We start from the raw sequence: 26,651 nt of genomic DNA on the forward strand, positions 1-26,651 counted from the left end.
AAGGAGACAAGAAGGAAGATTATTACCGAGTTTCTAGTCAAGTGGATGGACCTTGAAGAGTCAGACTCTACTTGGCAAACGGATGAAGAAATGCAGCAATACCCTAACCTTTTACAAGAATTTTTTGATAAACGCATGACAATTATTTAATAACAGGGTTTTATTTTAAATGGGAGGGAATGTCACAATTGTGACGTATTCTTTACCTTCTTTACGTGATTCTCTTGCAGATACAAAGACGTACCAGATCAGAGACCCCTATTCTCGAAAGGATGCGTCTCTTCGACCAAGAGTTGCACCTGTTTGGCGAATAGCCATGCCTCTTCAGCGAATGGCTGCACCTTTACGTCGAAGGGTTACAACTCTACAGCAGAGAGACACGACTATTGGCCTAGAGTCATGTCTATTGGCCTAGGGTCATGTCTCTTGATTGTGTCTTTTCAGATCCTATATAAGAAACCCTCTTGTAACAGATTCAATCAATCAAACACACATTCCTCTCGTGTCTTTGTCTCTAGTCTAGTTCAGTTTTCAGTTTTCATCTAAGTACAGTTATGAATAAACACACTTAGTAGTAGTATTCTTCACAGGTACGATGAGGAGTGTTGCCAGACTAGAGCCAGACTTCAGAGGGAGGTGCTTTTGGGAGACGTCACTCACAGACAGTCACAGATTGACTTCCGACGCCTGGTACGGCGGAAGAAGAGGGCTTTTTTGGCTCGACTCGAGCAGGATCTATATCAGCTATTCTTGACTCGGGACTCGCGTGAGGCGTGGCGGCTCTTTCATGAGCAGCCCCCCCCCCCCCCCCGCTATTTCCTCCACAGAGACCTGGGGTCAGTACGCATCTTTGTACACGGTACCTGGACAGCCGCCCCTCTCCAACCCCCCCGACCCATGCCCACACACATGTGCTTTTTTCACCGCTGAGATGGTGAAGAAAGCTATTGACAGGATGAAGACTGGGAGAGCATATGATCATGATGGCTTAGTCGCCGAGCATTTCATACATGCCAAAGACCTACTAGCAGAGCTTCTACCAGTTATGTTTAACCGTGCCATGTGTGAGGGCCTACCGAACACTTAGAGCCTATCTACGATCGCACCTATCTTCAAGTCAGGAGACCCCATGGAGCCTGGGAATTATCGCACTATTATGATTGGGCACACACTGGCACGGTTGTATGCATCCATTCTTGAGCAACAGTTGAGTAGATGGGCAGAGAGGGAAGGAATGCGTGCAACTGGGCAGGCAGGGTTCAGGAGAGGCTTCTCTACTCTTGACCATATCGACACTCAGGGCCATCATCGAGGAAGGCAGATCTCATGGGAGACGGATCTATTGTAGCTTTGTGGACTTCCGCAAAGCTTTTGACACAATACCCAGAGCTAGATTGATGCGCAGATTACAGGAAATGGGAGTACCCACAGAGCTCATTTGGGGGATCATGGCATTGTACAGATCAATAGTAGGGCATGTACGCACCCCGGAGGGACTTTCTACACCGGTTCACTCCACTATTGAGGTGAAGCAGGGCTGCCCGCTCTCTCCTACTCTTTTCGGTATGTATGTGGATGAGGTTTCTGACTACATTGACAGCGATGGGGATAAAGGGGCACAGCTGGCAGGGACATGGATTCCACTTTTGTTATATGCTGATGATATTGTGTTGATCTCCGAATCCCCAAAGGGAATGCAACCTCAATTGGATGCTTTGCATACGTTTGCCCACGAAAGTGGTTTGTCTGTCAACCTTGGTAAAACCAAGGTTATGGTGTTTAATACCACCCCACAGTGGATCAAGAGGTCAGCACCTACATTCACATACGGCCAGGAGACTATGGAGTACACAAACACTTACACTTACCTTGGAGTGGTTTTTAGCGGACCTACATTCTCACTCAGAAGAGCAGCAGAGACCAGACTGACTAGAGCCCACGCAGCATTGGGTAGGTTGGAGAGGATGTGTTCGCAGGTTCAGTTTCAAGAGCCCCGGACGAAGCACTGGCTCTTTGACACCTTGGTGGCTTCAGCATTGTTCTATGGGGTAGAGATATGGGGACCTTCATTGGATCACCACGGAAGGCCGGGTCGCACAGACGGATGGGGGAACATGGAGAAACCTCTCGTCTCTATGATCTCGCGGCTCATTAGAGCCAAGGCATCAGTACCACGGGCCATTATCCGAGCAAAGCTAGCGGCCCCCCCCACTAGTGGTGGAGGCGCTCACCAGATCGGTCTCCTTCATAAACCGCACATGGGAACTTCCCAGGGACAGATATGCTCGCATAGCACTTGAGCCCTCTCGACAGTTAGCCATACAAGGAGATACAACATGCTGGTATGGGGAGATGACATCATGGTTTCAGGCGCATGGGTTCAACATAGACAGGCTGCCACCATTCCAGTACTCATTGGATGCACCATCTCTCATTCTTACACAGTCGGAGATCACCAAGCTCATCTACCAAGACCTGACCCAGCTAGACACCAAGAGGACATGGATACAACCAGCACAAGAATTGGGCACGAAGATGGCTTTCTATAGAGACCACCTTCTCCAGCTCATGGAAGATGGTTTTGTGACGAGACCAAGATATATGGATACCCACTTGTCTCATGGGATAAGATGTGCTATTGGCCAGTTGCGCACATCGTCTCACCAGCTACGGATTGAAACTGGGAGATACAGCGGAGTACCGGCAGAGGCCATGACATGCCCCTTGTGTGACATGGAACCTGAGGCAGAGCTGCATTATACATGCCGCTGCCCCGTTTACTACAAGATACGAGGCCGCTTCCATTGCTTGTTCAGAGAGGGTTTTGGACCACTCTCAAGAGTAATGGGATACGAAGATCAGAGATGCCTGGGTTTGCTCTTGCTCGAGCTGCGCAGACACAGAGAGAGCCTGATGAATGGCGAGGCTAGCCAGTCTCATAGACGGATCACAGACTTCTTCAGAGCAAACACGGGACAGCCGCAAGAGCCACTCCCACAGCAGAGCTCGCCCTCGTCTCACATCAGAGGCACAATGATCGACCGAACGATTGAACTCGGGAAATCTAGGCGCCCACAACTGCGAGGGACTACACAGCATCGACGGAGGCTACGACAAAAGATTCGGAGCACGCTGGCCAGGCATGCACGACGCCCGGTCAAACTACTAATCATGGAGGAAATTGATGAGATTCGCCAACAACCGATGCTAGATCTTTTGTGATTCAGCTATCCCAACAAGCCGTCCATTTTTGCTTAGTTTTTTGCTTAGCTCGCATCGACCAATCTAGGATCCCATAGTTTATATCTTTGTTTTGTACGGTTTTTGTAGGGTTGTTAGGTTATTTTGTTACTCTGACTTTGTATCAGATCCACCACCTTGTAACTTTCTGGTCTCATAGGTCACTATGGCCTTTTGAAGACGTTAATATAACATTTCATCTCATCTCATCTCATCTCATCTCTCTCTCTCTCTCTCTCTCTCTCTCTCTCTCTCTCTCTCTCTCTCTTCGGATAGATATTTAAGGTCTCTTGAAATAGTTTCCTAAGACATTAAAATACTCTTTTTCTCTCTCTCTCTCATTACCTCCGCTTCAATACTCCTTGGATGCACCCTCCTTGTCTCTCACACGGACAAAGATCATCAGGCTCATACGTCAGGATCTGATTCAGCTAAATACTAGGAGCACATGGATACAGCCGACACAGGAGTTGGGCACGAAGATGGCCTTCTACAGAGAGCATCTTCTCCAACTCACGGAGGACGGCTTTGTGACTAGGCCACCATACATGGATACACACTTATCTCATGGGATAAGATGCGCTATTGGACAGATACGCACATCCTCACATCAGCTCCAGATCGAGACTGGCCGATTCCGAGGGGTGCCGGCAGGAGCCGGGATATGTCACCTATGTAACTTAGAGCCAGAGACAGAACTGCACTACACATGCCACTGCCCGGCATACTATGAGATACGCGGACGCTTCCACTGCTTGTTCAGAGAAGGATTCGGACCTTTTTCTAGAGTCATGAGATACAAGGATCAGAAGTGTCTCGGATTGTTCCTGCTAGAGCTGCGCAGACTTAGGGAGAGCTTGCTGAGGACATCAGGGGAAAGACAGTCTCAGAGACGAATCACAGAGTTCTTTACACCAGACAGAGGAGAGCAAACGGAGGAGTCATTACAACCTACTCATACTAGAGGTACACTGCTTGACAGAGCCACTGAACTTGGCAGATCCACACGTCCACGACCTCGGGGGGTCTCCCACTACAGACGAAGGTTGCAACAGAAGATGCAGATCACTCTAGCTCGACATGCAAGACGCCCAACCAGAGTTCTGACCATGGAGGAGGTCGATGAGATCCGACAGCGATCGATGAGAGATTTCATCTCAACCCACAAACCCCCCCTTCCCCCCCCCCCCCCCCCCCCCCTTTATCTCCTTTCTCCTTAGTGCCTTAGTGTTTTAGTGTTAGTCTTATGTAACTGGGTAACTTTGTAACTTGGTAATTTCCGTACTCAGACATTGTATCAGATTCACCAATTGTAACTTTTTGGTCTCATAGGTCATTTTGGCCCTTTTTGAAGACGTTAATATAACATTTCATTTCATTTTCATCTCTCTCTCTCTCTCTCTCTCTCTCTCTCTCTCTCTCTCTCTCTCTCTCTCTCTCTGGGAAAAAGTCAGGGCTGTCTATTACTGAGTACAAAATAATCCCAGCGGATGCTAAAATAGCCCATCACGCGGGGTGTACAAGCTGAATGAAAGGAGGAGAGCCACTATAGTGACTACTCGACTAGAACAATCTCATGGTGGTCGGTGGGAGGAATGAAGGAGAAACCACTGAGGAGGGGCAGAATGCCAAGTAATCTGACCACCTGTCAGTGTGAAGAAGAGTGGGGATCGTGCCCAACGCCGAAGAAAGGCAAATCGACGAGCCTCGGCTGCTCTAGATGTACCGGAGGAGGAATCCCACTGCCAAATCAGGGTGTGAATGGTGTCTAGCCAAATGGCAACGAGGATATCCTGAAGCAGCTGTGGAGCCGCACTGAGAATGTGAAGACAACGAGCTCTCCAAATATTCCATAGTGTAATACTAGTGATGACTGAGAAAACTGCATCACGTGTCTGCGTATCTCCCTGCCAAGCAATCTGTGGTAGCATAGCCAAAGTCCCTCGTCGATAACCAGTGGAGGTAAGCATGAAGGCTGGATCTGTGGCTGAGCCCTCGTAGAAAAGATGCGGGCCGGGCATCGACATCAACCATGAGACAGATCCCCAAGTAAGAAATCCATGCTAAACACCTGATCTACTGAGTAGAGAGCAAACTGCAAGCCACACTACATGGGAAGCTGAGCATGACCAAAGACAGTGAGCAGGTGACTCAAGTTGACGCAAAGGGCAGCGAGTACATAACGGATCATGACCCATAGTAGCTAGCCAAGTCCCAACAGGTAGTCCCGCATGAGCAATCATCCACATGAAAAGGAAATACGACAAGCAACATGTAAATCCCAGATCGTGAACCAAAACTGCTGCAGATAGGCATGAGAGAGGCCTGAATGTAACCAGAAACACATTCGAGTGGGCTGCTGAGGTTGCTGTCTCATCAATGCTAATCTTCCAATCCGGACAGTGCACTCAAAGAAAGATACGGGTGCCCCTGTGGGATCTGAGTGAGGCCAATGCCACTCTGCTGGGTCCCAGTAAAGCTGCGATAGGGCACGACCCTCCCACACCCAAAGCCTCCAAAGTGCAGCATCAGCGGAAGCAAAACGGGGATCAACACAACGACGCTTCCCGCGTGAGCCAACTACTCGAATGGCCTCCCGTCGAGCGCCGGAGGAGATAAGTAGTGGAGAAGTGGCAGAGTATGTCAATCGAGCATGAATCCCCGGAGAGTTGTCAGTATCAACTGTGAATAACATGGTGTCCAAACGAACTAATAAGAGAGTGCTGCGGTCAAAGAGGCCTTCCCAGCCACAATGAGGAGGCATCTGAAGCGTGCCGCGCATGACTGCATCCCACCGTGAAGGAACGGCAGAATCGATCTCAAGCAGTCTGTTTGGCACCCCGCAACCAATGTCATAATGTTCTGTCACAAAATCTGCATCCAACATACGTGTCTCATAAAACAACCGCATAGAGGCTGCAGGGCCAGAATCCCAAGCAGCCCAATCAATGTGAGTCCTCTCTCCAAGCTGACGAGGTGGATGAACCGAAGAATCAAGAACTGTAGCATTCCAAATGAGAGGCTGGCGCTCAATCTCCTCACGACATGAGGGAGGTGAGCGTACGATAGTCCGTCTCATGGAAACCCAAATCTGAAGGAGTGATTGGAGAAAGGGTGAGAGGGTGGAAGTAGACAAGGGAGCATCCGTAAAGAGAAAACGATACCCTGAATGCCAAGTATGACCGTCTCTAGTGCCGAGTCGTGGAGTCACTGTGCAAAGAGCAGCCTGAAGAAGCATCTTCCAAGGTTCTTGGCCAGGAAAAAGACCTCGAACAATAAGCTTGGTAAGAAGTGCGCGGCTCTGTAACTCTGGATCAATGATGCCAAGGCCTCCCTCTGACCTAGGACGAATGATCGTGGACCAGCGAACTCTAGCACGAGTATCAATAGTCCCGTCTGTGCCACTCCATAAAAAGTTCCTTACTAGTCGGCGGAGCTGAGCTATCACACCAGAATGTAACATCCAACAAGAAGCCGTATACGATATTGTAGCCAGAATGACTTGGTTGGCGACCAATGCACGGCCAGCCAACGACAGATGACGTGAAGACCAATGGCATAGCTTCCTGCGAATAGACTGTAGTACGGGTGCAAACTGCTGTTGTGAGGAAACATCAAATCCAACCTGGAAGCCCAGGTATCGGCATGTCTGACCCGGCTGTAGCCATGTGAAACCATTAGCTGCCCCCCAAGTAGGTATGTCATCACTGCCAACCAATAACCCAAAGGATTTATGCCAGTTAATGCGTGCACCACTGGCAATGCAAAAAACCTGTAGGGCCTCCCGCATTGCATCAAGAGCGGGTAGCAAATAGCGCAACATGAGCATAGTGTCATCAACAAACTCTTGATCGATAAGGTCTGGAGCTATAGGTACTGGCATGGTCAATCCCCGAAATGCATGACTCTGAGCACGAAGAAAGTCAGACAAAGTCTCTCCCACAAAAAGATACAGATAGGCTGCTAAAGGACATCCCTGACGAACAGATCGAGAAAGCTCAAAACTGCGACTGACATGGCTACCAATGGTAATAGCGCTGCTGGCAGTTCTGAAGAGAGCAGAAATACCTGAAATCCATCTCATAGGGAAACCCATCCTGGCTAAAGATCCTTCGAGAAAGTCCCAGTCAACACGATCGTATGCTTTCTCGAAGTCTAGGATGAAAAAAGCCATGGGTTCAGAAGATGATCTTGCCCACTCTACTGCCTCATAAAAAGTGAAGATATTATCCAAAATGCATCGATCCATAACGAAGCCTGTCTAAGAAGTATGAAGAATATCTGGTAGGAACGACCGCAAGCGCTAGCTGGTCAGTAACGCTAATATCTTATAGACCGAAGGGAGTAGGGTAATAGGTCTCCACTGTCGGAGCTAAGTGGTGTCACCCCCCTTCGGAATAAGAGATATGAGACCTGAACAAAGAGCCGGATGCATATATCCTGAGTCAAAGATGTCCTGACAACCGCGAAGCAGTGGTGTATGCAATACATCCCAATATGTCAAAAAGAAGGCTCTAGTGAGACCATCCTCGCCTAGACAGGAGGATGGATCAAGACTGTCTATAGCAGCATGGAGCTCTGTAAGTGTGAAAGGCGCCAACAGGATCTCTACCATAGTGTCTGTACAACGATGTCTAGTGTGCTTCCAGATTTGCTCACGGGCAAGTAAAACCTCAGGAGTGCATACATCAGCAGTGAACACTGTCTCAAAATAATCTGCAGACATATCAAGAATAACATCAGGATGCATATGTAGTGTCCCCTGAGCATCGCACAAAGTCCGCAGAGTGGTGCCAGGAGGGCGTTCTTTATGTGCCGCGAAGAAGTCTTTATTCATTCGATCAGCTTTAGCTATCCAATGAGACACTGAAGCATGATGCGTGAACTCAGACCTAGCCTCCTGTACGCGACGAATCTCTTCTGTGAGCTCCGTCTGTCTAGCAGCGAGATAAACATCCTGAGGCCACTCCTCAAGCAACCGCTGAGTGGAACCAAGGAGGATGTGAAGATCGGACTCACGTACTCTCAACTGACGATGAATGATAGCAGTCTGATCACGGCAGTAAGTACTAGACTGAGAAATGCAGTGAGCAAGAAACTCTCCAGGGGGTCCACTATAAGAATCATCCGAGGACCACAAGTCATGAATCTGTTGCTGTAATAATTGAGTGGTGAGAACACTGTCAGGGATGCGGCAGCCTCGTCTCTGAGCAGAGGATCTAGTGAAGGAGAGAAATAATGATGTGGCAAAATGATCTGAGAGGCTGGTTCCTCTCCATATAGTAGTAAATCCGCCTAGAGTTGCTGCCCAAGTGCCAATGTAAAAACGGTCAAGTCGCTCTAATAATCTCCCTTGCTGTCGCTGAAACCCCCAAGAGTAATGAAGAGTAGCAGGGTGATGACCAAAAGAGGGTATGTGCCAAGCGTCCACACCTTGAATCGCTAGGAGAAATCAATCCCAAGCTGGCTGCTCATCGGGAGAAATGGATGATAGAACGGGAGGTGTGGTGGCTCGCCAATCAGAATCGCTCTCAACGTTGTTGAAATCACCTCCAACAACCCAAGAGTCTACAGCAGGTAGAGCAGCAGCCAAGGAGGACCAAAAGGTAGCCCTCTCCCAAGGGGTAGTGGGTGCGTAGACTGACATAAAACCAATGATAGATTCCCGAATCCGAATAGAAACATAAACTGCTCTGCCAGCGACTAGTGTGCCATGCTGCTGAACTGAGGCCAAGTAACGTGACCCCACTGAGATGCATACACAACTCTGACCATGAAGGCCCACAGCAGGCTCCCAAAAAGTGCGGGCGTCCGATGGCATGAGATTGCCAAAAGGAGCGGCAATCTTATGCTCCTGTACTAGTAGTATGTCCACAGTGCCCACTACATGAGTGTGTAAATCTCTGCAAAGTAAAAGCTTACGGGACCCTTTTACCCGAGAAGTCTGTAAACCATTAGCATTCCAAGAAAGTACATGTAAATCCATAGACTGCATGAAAGAGTAGGTATAATATCTCACTAACTACGCATCTTCTTGGAGGCAGCTGGACCATCCAAGGGGTGAGCTTCAGGCGGTAGGAAAGCAACCCGCAAGCCCTCTCTAAAATATGGTGTTTCATTGCACCAACTGCGAACCTCAGCTTGTTTACATTGCATTACCGATGCTGCAGCCTTGACACCCCAAATGCGCATAGACATAGGAAGCACCACATCTGAGGATACATGAATGACCATAGGCAATGAATAGCAAGCATAAACATCACTCCACTCCATAGCACCAATACATGAAGGATAGTGAGGAGACAGAACATCGGGGGCAGAAGTAGACAACCATAAATGTAGATGAGCCATAGTCTGGGCGTGCACAAAATGGAGAACCTGATCCTCGGACCATTCCTGAGCAGCGTGGAATGGAAGGAAAAAGGAATGCGTAGGCTGAGAGCGACTGCCAATCAAAGAAGGAACACAACCTGTCTTGTGATGCATAAGGTAGAGCTGAACCCGCAATGGTCCGTCGGAGTCACCGCACATCTCAGCCCGATGAGTGCCCCAGGAAAAAGGGCAAGAGCTGAGAAAACTGCGTGGGACGTAAGTATGAGCTGCTGAGGGAGGGGGGGGGCAGAAGGTGGAGGGGGGAGAGCAAGGATAGGAGAAAGAGGAGAAGGAGGGAGAGGTAGTAGCGGTGAATGATCCATCTGCATGGGAATAGGAGCCTCTGGAAGAGGGGGAGGAGCGAGTGGAGGAACAGCAGGTGGAGTAGGAGCTGGTAGCAAAGGTAAGTGATCCTGCGCTGAAGAAGAAGAATGGTGAGGAGAAGCAGGTGGTAAGGGGGTGGTGGAAACTTGAGAGGGAGCAGGAGAGGTAACACTAGGGGCTTTGCATGCATTGGAGGTTGCGGACGAGGACGGAAGGAATGGTTACGACCCACTGTCTGCCATGCTGCCTCGGTAGGAGCCGAAGCAGAGGGAGGAACATGGAGGGTCGAAGCTCTAGGAGCACCTGCACGCTGAGGAGGTGCTCGGGTAGTAGTAGGAGGAGCCGCTTGTTGGCCCTGACCACGTGGCTGAGCATGAGTGCCACGATCCGGCTGCTGTTGTTGCCGATGGCGTGGCAATGTGGGGCATTCTCGCGCCAAGTGTCCCATCTCGTGACAACGTAAGCACTGCCCTGGACGGCCAGTGACTACCATTCGGCAAGAGTAGTCTCGATCGCGCACAGCCACAGTAACTGAATCTGGTAATGAAGTATCCCCAAACACCAAAACCTGAATGCGAGGTAGACCAGAGGCGAAGATGCAGGATCCCGGTACTACTATGCCAAAGTGAGCAGCAATCATCTGAAGGAGATGCTCATCAATAAAATAAAGAGGCATATCCGGGAAGGAGAGGGTCAGAGGGAATCTGGGAATAAGGTGTCGACTGTCAAACTCCTCAGTAGTAAACTCGGGATACCACCGCGTCAGGTATATCATCCTGCGATCAGAGAGTATCGGAGAGCGAGCCAGGAGAGCTGATGCAGTGGCGGGATCGGAAAGACGTACCATGAATATGCCTCTGCCAAGGAATGTAAGCTCTGAGATCCGTCCCTGAGTAGTGCCCAATGCAGTCTGACACCAATCGCGGATAGAAGATCGAGGTGGAGACTGTCCAATCATCCGGCCAACCAAGGCATGTTGTGCCAAGTGTTGTACTTTGGAGTCAATGCGTGTCAACAGGTCACCAGTACAGTCCACGCGATAGGCAAGTGGTGATGGAGCGTCGTGTGTAGCACTCGAGACCGGTAAAGCCGCCATGAAGAATGGACGAAACTGACAAACGGGAAAAGCACGACCCGAATTGAATGTTGGACACTCTCTCTCTCTCTCTCTCTCTCTCTCTCTCTCTCTCTCTCTCTCTCTCTCTCTCTCTCTCTCTCTCTCTCTCTCTCTTAATTGCAAGAAAAGGAGGGCGTGATTACCCTCCGTATTACATTATCAGATTACAGGTCTGAAGGCATTACATCAGCCCGTAAGCAAAGCAAAATAAACAAAACCCCTGACATATACAATAACAACAAACCCAAGGAGAAAAACTACTATTGATACAGAGTTACAAAAGCCGGGTGATACTATAAAATTAGGAGCAGGGGAGTAAGGGAAGAAAGTAGCAGAGAGCTGACATAGAAACAGGCCACCCAAAGCCAAAAACTCCACCAAAGAATCTCCAGTATCAAACTCCGGATCTCCAAGGTTGTAACAACGATGCATCCCAGCAAAATAACATCATCACTACAAAGAGACTCTGCACCAAAAATCCGGAGGGGAGAGCCTCTAGCCATCCTTGGCATTGATCAACAAGGTTATGACATTCTTCAGCCTACAAATAACAAGATGACGATGGGGCGAACCCACCCGGAACCTCCACATTGCCAACAGGTCACACATCAAGAATCCAACAAACAAGAAACAAAACAGAAGGAACAAACAGTAAGCACATAAATGTGCAAGCGCACGCACACGCACACATCCACCGCGCACAAGCAAACACACAATCACATACAAACACAGGCAGAACACGCAGCTCACGCCACACAGAAAAGAGAAAAAAAAAACAGGTTGCAAAAAAGGAGGGCTTGATCCTTTGTATTACATAGCCAAAGTTACAAGGTCCGTAAGCTTGCAGGCAACACAAGAGAAATGGGACTGGCGATGCAAAGTTACAAAGGATGTGTGATACATCAAAAGCTAAGACAAGGAAGTAAGGCAGCTGATTAGGGTTCGTGCAGGTCTCTAAAGGCACGTGCAGGCAACAGCAGGACGCCCGATTTAGGGTTTCGTGCAGGAGTTTGCAGCATGTTTAGGTTTCGAGAACTGCACGCTGCCTTGGAGAGACAGAGAGTACCTGCACACTGCCTTGTTCACAGGCTGCTCGCTGCCCATCTGGCTGCTCAGGTGACCATGCCCGCCTGTGTGCTTCCCTCCTGTGCGCTGACCTGCACACACACACACACACACACAGCCTGCTGCTCAGTCCAGCAGCAAGCACGCGCACATGCATACACACACACACAGTCTGTTGCCCAGTCCAACAGCAAGCACACACCTGAACACATAACACATTCATGCACTCACACAGAAGCATATGGCCAGAGCATTGATGATGTACTGAATTACAACAGTGCACATTAGGAGGAGAGGAAGAACGAACGAGCTGCTGAATCTATTGTTCAGAAAATTCAGAAATGGAGAACAAGGTCAGCTCACCTGTGTGCAAATCCCCACCGACTGTGACAAAGTCAACATTCATGGTCACCAACAAAAGGATAACATGGGTGGAGAAAGAGATGAAAGATTGGAAGACCGAAATGGAAGGGTGGTGGAAAGAGAAGGCCAACCTCATCCAAATGGTCTTCAATGAAGGCTCACAATGGAAGAAAGGGAAGGAAGACCTACGGGCTGAAGTCCAAGCACTCCGGGAAGAGGTCTCAACCCTCAACCGAGAGCTTGCGGAAGCTAGAGTTGGGGAGGGAACTAGAGGAGAGAGAATTCCAGTTGTACGGATTCCCAGAATTCGCGCTGATAGCCTATACGGATTTTTGGATTTTACGTTGACATGCTGACGTGGCACAGTTGTACGGATTTCCACGTTTTACGCTAATTGCTGACGTGGCAGAGCTGTACAGAATTATGCTTTTGTGCTGGCAGCTTTTGGGCATCTGCTTTTGGGCCAATTGCTTTTAAGTTTGAAGGCTTTTCATGTAAACTGCTTTTCATAGGCCAAGGGCCTTTAAATATGTACAGAAGGCTCATTCTCTGGCACGCTTTTGGACAAAGGTGCAAAGGGTGGAGTACCGGCTTGTACTCAGTTGTTGAAAAATAAAGAAATACTGAAAGGGGCGCCAAGGTTTGGGGTCAATACTCTCTGGGGTGGAATTCCGCCACTCCGTGTCGCATGTCGCCTCTCTCTTTCTGTTCAATTGGTTATTGAAGTGCTAAAAGTATGTTCAATCTATTCTTTTCTATTGGCACGTGGTGCCCGTCTTGTGACAGCAAACCACGTTTCTACTGGCTTTAAGAGTTCCTTACTGCAAGATGAATCCTCGATAAGCTCCTTACTTCACATTTGAAACATGGCCAAAAGATGCAGATCCTTTTTCCACCCAAGAAAAAAAAGAATGGGTGAAACCAATGTCAAGTTGCCAATGTCTTCAAATGGCAGGTCCAAGCAATGGAATGTGCAACGAGTAAAAAAGAAACGAGGCCATTGCGTCTCAACAAGCTCTCTACAACCACACAATTTGATGCATTGTCCATGCATATTTGCATAACGTTGGATGGTCCGACATCAAGAATAGTATCTTTGAGAATACCAAAGATAAACTCCCTCAATTTTTACCGCTTGTATCAACAACCTTTAGGAACACACTTACCATAAATGCGTAATACAAGCACATTAATGATTGGCCTTTTCCTGGTGTCAGATCAGCCATCACATACAATCGTACATCCACATTTCTTCCATTTCTCTCATATGCCAAGAAAATCATTGTCTATGCATTTCACTTCATCTCTTAACTCATTCACACTCAAAGCCTCTCCTGTAGGTGGCTTGTATAAGGGCCCTGCTTCGCCAATGGCTTTGACCATATCCAGAAAATAACTTCGAACTTTGCAATAAGACAAAAGTTCGCACTACAATGGCTGCATTCTTCCTGGCTTGCAATGCCACGCTTCTGCAAGCTTTCAGTGAGAGTGGCTACCTTTATAGAACTCTTTGTCTTTTGTTTCCCAAAATTCCATCATTGCATGTACGAGAAGAAACAGATACTACAGACATTGGACCCTCATTTGACACACCCTGAGCAACTCCCAAGTCAAACCCTCCTTCCTTTTTTGCATGCATAAGTGCGGCGCATCTATAACCACCTGCATACATCTTTTACATGCTCTAGGGCATGCTCACATCTGTCCACACCATGGCCTGAAATGTTCAAGCTGTGGGCACATATATTCAAAAGCCCAACCCCCCCACCCCTTCCCCCGGGGGGTGCAAAATCCACTCATGAGGACAAAATTTACGTCTACAAGGGTACATTCCTCTTCCTTCCTTTTCCACATGGGTGACAAACTCCCAGTGTTCCAAGAAAACCAGGATTTCAAGGCTTGAAGCTTTCGCGAATCGGTGGTAGGAGCAGCCCTGAGCCATCGAGCAACAGCCCACGGGTAGGCACAAGTGGAAATGGGTAGGCCCATGGCCCACAGGTAGGCATCTGGTCATGGGTCTCAGCCTCTCACAGTTGTCAACTCTCGCTGTCCACAGTTACGACTCATGACCTGCCGACAAATTCAACCACTTGGCCTCTGTAATAAACGAATAAAAGGGCAGGCTTTTGATTGGCACCGAACCATGCTCTAGACGGATGTACCTCCAGGTGCTACAGGAAGAAACTAAAGTTGAGAGAATACCAGTTCCAAGACCAGCAAAACTGAATTTGCCAAGAAATACACAAATGAAAAACAGTGCGCCACAAAATGAGACAAGAAGCCACCAATCAAATCCGAGAGAGGAGCGCAGTCACTACTAGAAAGCTTGAATCGAAATCAACTAACCTCTGACTTACTTGAAGCCATCGCAAGTAGTGCAGGCCACTTACTCCATGTGGCCTAAAAGCCAAGGTGATTGTGCTTGTGAAACCATTTCTGCTCCAAACTGCCTTACATACTTGGCAGTCCTCCAACCAACCCAGCAGTCTTGTGAACCCTTTCTGCCTATTTCATACTGTGCCTACTTGGCATTCATAACGAACACACACACCCCTCCATTCTATTTCATACTTGTGAACCACCACCTGCATTCGCCAGTTGCCACTTTTACCACCAGCCCAGCAGTCTTTTCCCACCTGACAGCCTCGCGATTCCTAATTCACAATCACCTTTTCCCCCTTTCTCCCTGCACTATCCTAAAGCAAACAATTACCAATGCACTTTAAGTTGCTCCAGAAAACACTAGAAACAATGGCAAGACCACAAAACTTAAATCCATGTAAGAAATCACATAAACTGGTCTGAAAGGCCTAAAAAGAACAACAGGATGGTGGAGTACAGCACGACACTGAAGTTACTATTCCAAACTGAGTATTGATGCATCCAAGATATTCTAGGACTCGAGAGAAACACTCCACACACGCACGCACATCCATGCACACATTGACATACATACTAGTCGAGTAAGGTAGAGCTTACTTGGTCAGCCACAGCATACAGTATGGCAATTATGCAGGGTAGACAGCAGCACACAGCTATTCCAATAACACATGCTAGAGCCACACAGAATACCACAAAGAGGACGTCAAAGGCCAAGAAAACAACGCATAACCTGCAAAAAGGACAGAAGACTGAAATTTACTATCCGAAGAAACCTACTGGCTTTCGTAAAATTCAAAAAGAAATACCAGTAAAGCCTGGGAGCTTCTTGCACAAGAGCTTGACCACCAACAGTTATCCAGTAAAACCCAACAATCCACCACACAAAAGAAAACATTGTGTTTGCAGACTCCAATCGTTTGGCATAGCTGCAGTAGTGGTCAAAACAAACAATTATTTCATAGCAAAAGATGCCCCAAAAAAAAAACACCAAGGACCTCCAATAGAACATTAGTAGTGGCATAGCTGCAGTTGTGGTCAATACAAACAATTATTTCATAGCAAAAGACGCCCCCAAAAAAAAACACCAAGGACCTCCAACAGAAAATTAGCACGATCTTTTTCAGATATCTTCCATCATAGATGGAGACGTCAATAAACCTTTTTAAAACTTTGTAAAGTAAAAAACCTCGGTGCACGCGTAGGTATAGAGCTTAAAACAAAGCTGGCATAGTGGATGTCAGAGCCCACAGAATCGAGAGAGACCAAAGTTCAAACCAGAGATTATATTGTAAAATAAGCTAGATGTATCACCAAAGATCTGTATTAGACCAACGGTCTCTACTGCAAAGCAATTTCAAGCTCCAATATGGTGTAAAATAAAAGGTGGTCCTAATTTGGAAGAGATTTCCCTTAAACTCTGTCCAAACCTTTCTCTACTCAAAACTCTTACCTCCACTGTACCAAACATCAGAATTTACAAATCCAATTATAGAAGCTTGAATCCTGCTCGTTAGATTGATAAGGGTTAAATTATAAAAGTAATGTGATGGAATTGGATTTTCTGCTGAAAATCCTTAGGTCTTATGTTAGTGTACGCTACACACTTCACATGACACCAGCCAAGCACACATTAAACATAGAAGGGAGAAATCTGCCTCATTTTCCAGCCATAGAGCATGACTCAATTACTACATCCTAGCACCACACCATAGCTTGGGTGTCTGGGAGAGTCCTATAACTAGGACTTTGGGCCTTTAGTCCAAGGGTCTTTTGTACAATTGTAATGATCACACAAGATAGCTCACAAATCTGTCCAGAATCCTATTTATAGGACCCATATAAACCCCCTAGCAAAAAGGCCACCCTTTGTCCTTGCCTCTTGAGTCTCGAGATCTATCCCACGTGCTTTGAAAAATATTCGTTTACGTTGTTGTATTCAAGACTATGCTTCCTTCAAAGTGTGTGGACGTCAAGGATCCTATGGAAAAACGCGAAAAAGGTCAAGGCAACGAGAAGAGTGTTGAGCAAGCTCCGCCGCTCAACATCTATTCTCATATGTCCACTCTCTATCTACATTGCCTTCATATCTAGCAAAGATCAAAAGGGCAAAGGGAAAGCCAACCCCGGTGCATCTACACTTGAGGAGGCCGGTTATCAGTCCCCTTCCAATTTTCGCACCTAACCTGATCCTGATCCTCACCTATCGAATCACCAGACACCTCTAAAACTCCAATCTTTGACCCCGCTTTGTGTGAGGTCCTACTATGATCTTCTCGTGAGAGGAAGAGGAGAGCGCGCGCGATGGCTGAACCCTAACCGTGCAAAGGAGAGGGGCAGAGGGAGCGCACGAGAGGGGAGAGCGCAAGAAGAAGGTAGTGCAAGGTCAACCGCTTGGGGGGGGGGGGGAGGGGAGAGAGAGAGAAATGAAATGTTATATTAACGTCTTCAAAAGGCCAAAATGACCTATGAGACCAATCAGTTACAAAATAGTGAATCTAATACCATGTCTGGGTACAAAAGAACTAGAAAAGAACTAGAAGTGGAACAAAATACTACTACTACTACTACAATCTAAAACTACGTGGGTGTAGCAGCTGATACAATAGGTACCCGGTAAACTGGATGTAACAGTGTGTGAAACAAAGATGGAAGAAATGGTGAGGATCCATCCTCATCTGCACTCTGGATTTTAGAAGAGCCCACGTTATTTTCAGTTTGGGGCTGCCTTACTGTTATATACATTGAAATGACCTTTTAATTTAGGTGCCCGTTCACATGGGCGGACACCGGAACCAGGCACAACTGCCTTTATTCCCTACAACCTGCCACCTAAAGGCAATGTGCTTTTAAGATAGAAGAAAGGATCAGCTATCTATGTACAAAAGCTGATCTCATATATATAGTCATCCAATGCCCATCATCTGGCGGCAATATGCAAATCTCTCTGTTGGCAAACTCTTCATCAAAAGATCTGCAAGATTGTCATTTGTATGTACTTTGACCGACTCAATGGCTTTGTCATCAAAGACTGGATTCCGTGCAAGCATAATAGCACTCTGGCTATCACAATGTAGCACAGGAACCTCTTCAGCAATACCAAGTTCTCCCACCAAACGTTTCAGCCATAAAGCTTCCTTATAGGCTTCCGTAGCAACCACATATTCAGCCTCAGTGGTGGACAAAGAAACACACTTTTGCAGTCTAGAAATCCAAGAAACTGCACCTCCTATGAAAGTAAACACATATCCAGAAGTAGACTTCTTGCAATCTGAATTTCCAACAAAATTTGCATCTATAAAACCAACCACAGATGTCTTGTGCTTCCCAAAACATATGCACAAATCCTTTGTTCCCTTCAGGTATCTCAAAATACATTTCATTGCTTCCCAATGTTTCTTGCCAGGATTACTCATGTATCTACTCACCACTAGCTCACTCTTCGAGAGAGAGCTCTCTACATCAAAGAGGGGAAGTGCTTTGGATGCAGGGAAACGGGGCATATCTCCGTGAAGTGCCCTAAAAAGGCACCGAAAGAAGAGAACGACAAGGATGACGACAGGCCTGAGGGTTCGAAAGCAGCTGAGAAACGTGGACGAAAAGGCAAGATGAAAGCAGGACTGGTTCCAGATTGCATGGGTACTGACCCAAGCACGATTGACGAGAGTACAGAACTTTGCCGAGCATGGGGCAAAGTGAAAGACCAAGAAGCCCTGATCTTCTTTGATGGAGGAGCCAAGGCCAACTTCATTTCACCCGAATTGGCGGCGCGGCTCAAGATCACACCCGATCGGATGGGACCACTAGCAGAGGCAGTTCTAGCGGCACCCGGCAGGGACGTAGCCATTACACCTGTCATTGGCAAACTTCAGCTGCATTGTCACGGGTATTTGGGGCATGAGGACTTCTACATAATTCCCTTGGAAGGTTGTGATGTCCTCTTGGGAATTCCCTTGTACCATAAGAACAACGCCATGATCGACAATTGGGCGAGAAAAGCAACTTTGACAACAGAGAAGGGCCAAACTATTGTACTTGATGTAAAACTTAAGGGGAGTATTGTGTCGGCTTCGACCATTTCAAAACTAATGAAATCCAATCTGTTTGTTTACTCAATCTTTTTGAAAGAGTTGAATGATGAGGATAGGACAAATATGTTTGGAGTTGATAAAGGACGCCAAGATTTTCTCCACACTCATGCCGATTGCTTTTCAGAGCGCCTACCAGGCGAGTTACCACCCGCTCATCCTGAGGATCATACCATTGATCTGATACCTGGAAGCACACCACCAAACCGGCCACCTTACCGTGTGAGCCGAGCTCAGAACGAAGAAATTATGAACCAAGTGAAAGACCTCTTGGAAAAGGGTCTTGTCCAGTCTAGTACTTCACTGTACTGCTCTCCAGTGTTGTTGGTTTTGAAGAAAGACAGATCTTGGAGAATGTGCATCGATTATAGAGCTCTCAACAAAATCACCATCAAAAACAGATTTACGATTCCTAGGATCAATCATATTCTTGACCGATCACAAAGATCCTCGTGCTTTAGCACGATCGATTTGAAGAGCGGATATCATCAGATTCGAATCACACCGGGAGATGTCTACAAGACAGCTTTCCGGACGACTTTTGGGTTATTTGAGTTTTTTGGTGATGCCTTTTGGCTTAACCAGTGCTCCTGTGACATTTAACCGGATGATGGACAGGATTTTTCAAGAGTACAAACTATTTGTTGGCACTTTCTTTGACAACATCATTGTTTTCTCCAAGGATGAGGTAGAACATAAAGTACATCTGCTACAGGTCTTTCAAACATTACGAGATCACAAGCTGGTGATTAATGCATAGAAAAGTGAACTTTTTTCTACCAGAGATACACTTTTTGGGACACATTGTGTCAGCAATAGGAGTGCAGATGGACCCGGCCAAGATAGAGACTATCCGTGACTGGCCCGATTTGAAGAATGTCCACGAAGTTAGAAGCTTCTTGGGCTTGTGTTCGTACTACAGGCCATTCATTAGAAAGTTTGCAGAGGTTGCTTCCCCTTTGTATTTGTTGACGCAGAAAGGAGTCCCTTTCTCGTGGGGACTCACAAAGATGACTGCCTTTCAGACTTTGAAAGAGAAATTGACTACATGACCAGTTTTGACTTTGCCGGACTTGCAGAAGTCATTTGAAGTATATTGTGATGCTTGTGGTCGTAGTATGGGTGCGGTCTTAATGCAAGAAGGCCATGTCATTGCCTATGAGAGCAAGCATTACGAGATCACAAGTTGGTGATTAATGCATAGAAAAGTGAACTTTTTTCTACCAGAGATACACTTTTTGGGACACATTGTGTCAGCAACAGGAGTGCAGATGGACCCGGCCAAGATAGAGACTATCCGTGACTGGCCCGATTTGAAGAATGTCCACGAAGTTAGAGCTTCTTGGGCTTGTGTTCGTACTACACGCCGTTCATTAGAAAGTTTGCAGAGGTTGCTTCCCCTTTGTATTTGTTGACGCAGAAAGGAGTCCCTTTCTCGTGGGGACTCACAGAGGTGACTACCTTTCAGACTTTGAAAGAGAAATTGACTACAGGACCAGTTTTGAGTTTGCCGGACTTGCAGAAGTCATTTGAAGTATATTGTGATGCTTGTGGTCGTAGTCTGGGTGCGGTCTTAATGCAAGAAGGCCATTCCATTGCCTACGAGAGCCGATTGTTCTCAAGGCCGGAATTGACAGCACAGATTTATAAGAAAGAGCTTTTGGCGGTTATCCATGCTCTTACTCAGTGGCACCATTACCTACTCGGAGCGGATTTTATTGTCTTCACAGACCTTCAGAGTTTACGCTACTTCTTGTCACAGAAGCAGCTCTCGAAAAAGCAGATGCGGTGGGCGAACATCTTGTCCCAGTTTCACTTTTAGATTGTCCATGTGCAGGGACAGAAGAATTTGGTGGCAGATGCTTTGTCCCGGAAGCCGTTGGTTCTGGCTATTTCCACGATACACCATAAGAGCTTCGAGGATATGGTCAATCAGATACAGATTTTGCAGATATTTTCACTCGGATACGGAATGGGGAGATAGTAGTGGGATATTCCATTCGGGATGGCTACTTGATAAGGAAAACCATGTTGTTCGTTACACAACCGTTGAGGGAAAAGGTTATGACCGAATGCCACTGTCCACCTTTTACGGGTCACCGTGGCATTGCTACCACCTTGAGAGGGGTAGAGAGATGCGTCTTTTGGCCGAGACTCAAGAAAGATGTGAACCATTTTGTGCACAGTTGCTTGGTATGCCAGAAGGTCAAGTTTGACAGGCATAAAGCACAGGGATTGTTACAGCCTTTGCCCATACCCACCTGCCCCTGGGAAAGTATTGCAATGGATATCATTTTTGATCTCCCGAGAACATGGAGTGGTCACGATGGTATCTGGACTGTTATTGACAGATTTAGCAAGCAAGCTCATTTCATTCCAGTGAAGAAACCAGTCAAGCCGGATCACTTAGCGAGACTGTTTGTGGCCCAGATCTTCAGATTACATCGCATGCCCGAGACGATTATCTCCGACAAGGACCCAAATTCATGAGTTTGTTTTGGAAGGCTAATTGGGAGAACATTGGCACACGGTTGCAGTTCTTGTCATCTTTCCACCCGCAGACTGACGGGCAATCAGAGATTGCAAATTCAGTGGTACTAGATTTATTGAAGTATTACATCTCGGATTAGAACACTCAATGGGAAAAGTAATTACCTTTAGTGGGATTTGCTTACAATAACACAATACACTCTTCGATGGGGAAGACGCCATTCCCAAAGAAGACACCACCATCTTTGATGGACGAGACACTTACCACTTGACCTCAACACGTCAGATCACTTGCTTACACAAGAGCATCTACATGGACTTAGGGAGAGGATCTTGGATCTCTTCTTGGGCAAGTTCATTGCTTGGATCTATAGACTGGAGTGGACTTCAGTGCTTTGGACTCTCTTGAAGAGTTTACCCGTGAGATGCGAGAGATCAGGCATCCCGCGACTACATCCGGAGTCACCCGGAGCTTGGCTTAGATGGTAGAGCAGTTGCTCTTCTACACTATTGAACATTTGGATTGCTACCTTCAGAGTTGCTTACATTCACCCTCGCTAACCTTACAACAGACTTATCCCTTGACCTGGGCAGTAGGCCATCCCAACTCATTCACATTGAGAGCCACACCGGCATGCGGTTTGGTGGTGTTAGTGCGGATTTTGTTTTGGTTGACACACGAGGATTGGAGGCAAGAGAGACAGGCAAGAAGGTGCAGACAGATTGGTCTGGCCTTTCCTCTTCTCAAAGGATATTCACAGCGCAGACTGCTCAGTCTAGCTTCCCTTCTTCTACAGGATGATTACGGTGCAGACAGCTTGGTCTGACCACACCTGTTCTCAGAGGTCCTACGCAATGCAGACTGTTGAGTCTGGATTTCCCCTCATCTTGGATTACCCTACCTTCTGACAGGACACCATCCGGTGGTGGTCCGTGCGGTCTCTCGATGACAGCTGCAGCTTACGGTAGCTTCTACAATGTAGACTGTTTAGTCTGGCTTTCCTTGTTTCAGAGCACGTTTACGGCATAGATTGCTACATCTAGCCTTCCTAGAGTTTTACACAGCTTAGCCACCTATCCACATTGGGTTGCAGGTTCATGCATTGACAAGCATTGACAAGCTTCCAATCATTCTCATGACGATTCCGGGGCTTTTCCATTAGACACTTGCACGTCTATTCGCACTTCTTTTGTCACAAAATGATCACGTGGCAGTACTGTCTGGTACGGACATGCACGGCCAGACAATACGGACCGAAACGTGACAGCAGATGACGTAGCAAGTTGTACGGCATGCTAACGTGGCACTTGTACAGACGCCCATGAAACGTGCTGTTAGACTGCTGACGTGGAAGCCTATACAGAATCCCGCTTTTTGCGCTCATTGCTGACCTGGCAATCTGTACAAAATTCCAAAATCTGTGCTGACTGGTTTTTGAGGACCAGTTGCTTTGTGGGAAGTTTGCTTTTGAGTTTAACTGCTTTTGGGGCTTTGCTTTTGGGCACCCCAAGTCAAGAATCTGTCGCGACATGAGAGAGAGAGAGAGAGAGAGAGATTGATTCACTTAAAACACTCCACAGCATCAAATCACAATTAAAATGAGTTGACACGGCCCGGCATACCCCCTTCTTGAAAGAATAGTAAACTGTTTTTGGGGCTCTGCTTTTGGCATCCCTTGTAAGAATAAAAGGACCCAAGGGGCCTCACTCTTCAAGGCATCTGGACACAGAGTCTGAGAGCCGAGGACCCGTGGGAGTATACTTTGTTCAAAGTTTAATACAAAAAGAAATACCAAAAGGGGCGCCAATCTTTGGGCAAATGTCTCTTGGCACGGAACTACGTTGCGCCGTGTCGATGCCCAAGCCTGTGACATCTTTTGCAAAAACGTGCAAAGTTGCACAAACCTCTCACTATCCAAATTGTCATCATCATCCAACTTCCAAGTAAAAAAGTCTAGAGTAATGTAGACAAAAACATAAGAAACAGTACTATCAAATATCACAAGCTTTACTTTCAATAGACTAGCCATCTTCTAATATACCTAATTGAATCCAAGATAAGCCCAAATTCACCCTTAAAGGAAAGTGCAAGGTATAGACTCATGGTAGTCACCCAAAGGACATTATAACCATCAGCTCCATCATGCATAGTAATCACTAAATACTGCAACATTCCCATTGAGTTTTTATGATAACTCTAGAGATGAACGGCAAACTCAGCCATAATGAAGCATGGCACTAAAAGAAGCATTAAATAGCCAAAATTAGCACAAAAATGAGGTAGTTAGCAGACACGCACACCACAAAAGATAGAAAGAATTGGCACAATATCCATTGGTCGTAACTTGGACGAGAACTTCACGACATGAAGTCTGCATGCCTGCTATACGACTATAAAATATACCTCGATGAATCCAGGATCAGCCCAAATTCACCCTTGCAGGAAAGTGCAAGGTATAGACTCATTGTCACGTGCACATCTAACCCTATGTGCATGTGGACAAGCTACTTCATGTTTACGGTTCAAGTCAGCTTAGGAAGTGTTATGGCACCTTTATGAGCCTGTGCGCAGGCCGTGCATGTCCAGGCACTTAGAGGAGTTGCATATCCTCTAGTTGCACACATCATGATCATCAGCATTACAATCAGTAGCCATCAGGAGCATTTTACAGTGCACAGAACCCATTTTCCCTATTTTGGCCATATTTCACTTATTATTAATAAGTGACTTTGTTCGAAAACTGGGTAGGGCAAATTGACTAAGTTACTATATAAGTAAGCTAGTGCTAGCACTTTCTAGTAGAAGAGAGAGCAGAGAACCAAGTTCTGGCAGTGCACCTCCTCAGCAAGACCGGCAGGACCACCTAGCGTTTCCAGCCATCAAGACCAAGCTAGCGTTTTCTGCAGCATATCACCTAGAGTTTGCAGACTCCCAGATCAGCCTGGCGTTTTTGCAATTGCACATCTACATCAGCGTTTTGCAAATTCTTGGCAACAGAACCAACCCTAGCATCAGTGTTTTCAATTTTCAGCAATTAGACTCCGCACAGCAGCCCCCAAACCTCGCACATCTCACTTTCCCGCAGTAGCAGATCCTCGCCGCGTGGTCAAATTAGCCAATGTTTTCAGTTTCAGCCCACTGTTCACGGATTTCAGCACCTGCGTTTTCAGCGCATCGTCGTCGCGTCGTCGCCATCGCCGTCCTCGCCAAAATAGAGTCAGAATTCAGCAAATAGCAGATTTGCAGATTTCAGTGCCTAATGTTCTCAGATTTCAACCCGTCTCGTCGTCGTCATCATTGTCGTCGACATCGTCGGTAAGTCCATTGCATCTAGACCATTGTACCAAATTTGTGCAATCAATAGCATAGACCTCTCTCACCATAGAGAGTAGGGCCCTTGGAGGAGGGTTTGACAACATTCTAGTGTCGTATTCTTCTCTCTCACAATCTCAGCACCATCATTCATAGCGTTTATTTATCCACTTTCTAAAGGAACGGAAGGCTCTCCCTTCCGTAAGTAAAAGGAACTCCCTTCCGTAGGTAAAAGAACCCTTGAGCAGAGTTCGGAGCACTCATCTTGAGCAAAGTTCAACATTCACTTTTGATGCACCTTACATTGGTATCAGAGCTTTGGCAGTGTTTTTGTATCACTCAAGAAAAGAACCACAAAAAAAAAAAAATGCTTGTTGCGGTCGCACGAAACCCAAGTCCACTTGGGCGTGTCGATTCCTAATCGTGTTTTTGAAGAGTGACAGGAAACCCAAGAAAGAAGGGCTTGTCCAGCCTCCCCTTGTTTCTCTTTTCACTCATTGAGAGCGGACTGTGCACTTAGCGGCCGGCCAATCAACGTGAGGTTGGGAAAAAGCAACCTTGGTGTGAGCGCAAGGCCACCAAGGGGTGCACCCGTAGGGAACAGTAGAGCTCGAGTAAGAGAAGATCCTCCTCTAACACAGATTGCAAGCTAAAGAAAGACCTCAAGAACCTCAAGGACTCAAGAACCCAAGAACCTCAAGAATCGAAGTTCCTCGTACCAAGAACTCAGTATATGGTCATCACCCGAAGCGGAATGGATACTTTACGTGAAGGTGATGAGCATGGAGGTGGCGAAGAAGAATTTTCCCCACCCTGAGGGTTTGCCGACCCTCCCCCCTCCCCATCTACGCCAAGGATTGCACCAAATCCTATGGAGGCTTTGGTCAAGACGATGATGGACATGATGTTACAACAAGAAGCACAACGCGCTGCCTTGGAGCATGAGCGCGAAGAAAGAAAAGCAGCCTTAAATTGCGAGCGTCAGCAAGCGCGCTTGGCGGCGAAAGAAAGAAAGGCAAAATTGGATCGCGAGTGCGAAGAAAGACGGTTAGCCTTGGAGCGTGAGCGCGAGCAATAGCGCTTGGCGGCCGAAAACAGAAGGGTAGCCTTGGAGCATGAGCGTAAGCAAGCACGCTTGGTAGCCGAAGACAGACGAGCGGCCTTGGAGTTAGAGCGTGAGGAGCAAAGAGACCAACGCATGCAAGAGTTGGTCCTACAGGTACTTACCTCGAAACCCGAGTCGGTCAAAGATGTTGGTAGTTCATCAAGTAGCTCAAGCAAAGATTCAAACTCCCACAACCCCATCACTGAGAAGTTGACGTTCAGTAAGTATGATGGTACTATTATTCATTCTTGGTTGCATCAATTTAATGCTTACTTTGCGACAACTAAGAAGACAGGAAATAGCAAGGTTTTGACGGCAGCCATGTACCTTGCCGGTGATGCCATTAATTGGTACCACGCATGGCAAGAGGCACAGTTGACCGCGCACCTAGAGGAAGTCGAAGAAGGCGTGCCCCTTTCCTTCAATTGGGCCGACTTCCAAGACAAGCTCAAGGCGCGGTTTATGCCACAACAGTATCTAGCACCGTTGAAGGACGATTGGCACAGTCTCAAGAAAAATGATATGCTAGTTATGCTTTTCTCTAATCGTGTTTTTGCAGCTCGGCACCCAATTACGCAAATCGGAGGATGAGCGCAAGGAGGCATTCCTTTATAGATTGGACAAGTATATCAAGTATGATGTCGAGGTACTCGATCCAATCAATCTCAACAAGGCGGTAGCGATTGCTCTCGCATAGAAGATGAAGCACAATAAGGGAAACCCTAAGGAGAACAAGTCTTCTCAAAGTACCTCTCAGACTTCGCAGAACCCTCAAAACGGTAAGAATGGTAAGAA

The 26,651-nt window shown here is 47.0% G+C and overlaps 1 protein-coding gene across 1 annotated transcript in view; it reads right to left on the reverse strand.

Annotated features, from left to right (window-relative positions):
* LOC147437866 (E3 ubiquitin-protein ligase At1g12760-like) overlaps positions 1–26,651 on the reverse strand; it is a 59,505-nt gene that overhangs the window by 24,123 nt on the left and 8,731 nt on the right. Inside the window, exons 2-3 of the mRNA XM_086487301.1 lie at positions 15,670–15,789; positions 15,461–15,593 (exon numbers count right to left, since the gene is read on the reverse strand). Of these exons, the coding sequence (XP_086343427.1) occupies positions 15,461–15,593; positions 15,670–15,789 (253 nt within the window). The remainder of the gene's footprint in view (positions 1–15,460; positions 15,594–15,669; positions 15,790–26,651) is intronic.

Source organism: Adiantum capillus-veneris, chromosome 17, assembly GCF_014529385.1.
Source record: "Adiantum capillus-veneris isolate H3 chromosome 17, ASM1452938v2, whole genome shotgun sequence".
Lineage (NCBI taxonomy): Eukaryota > Viridiplantae > Streptophyta > Polypodiopsida > Polypodiales > Pteridaceae > Adiantum > Adiantum capillus-veneris.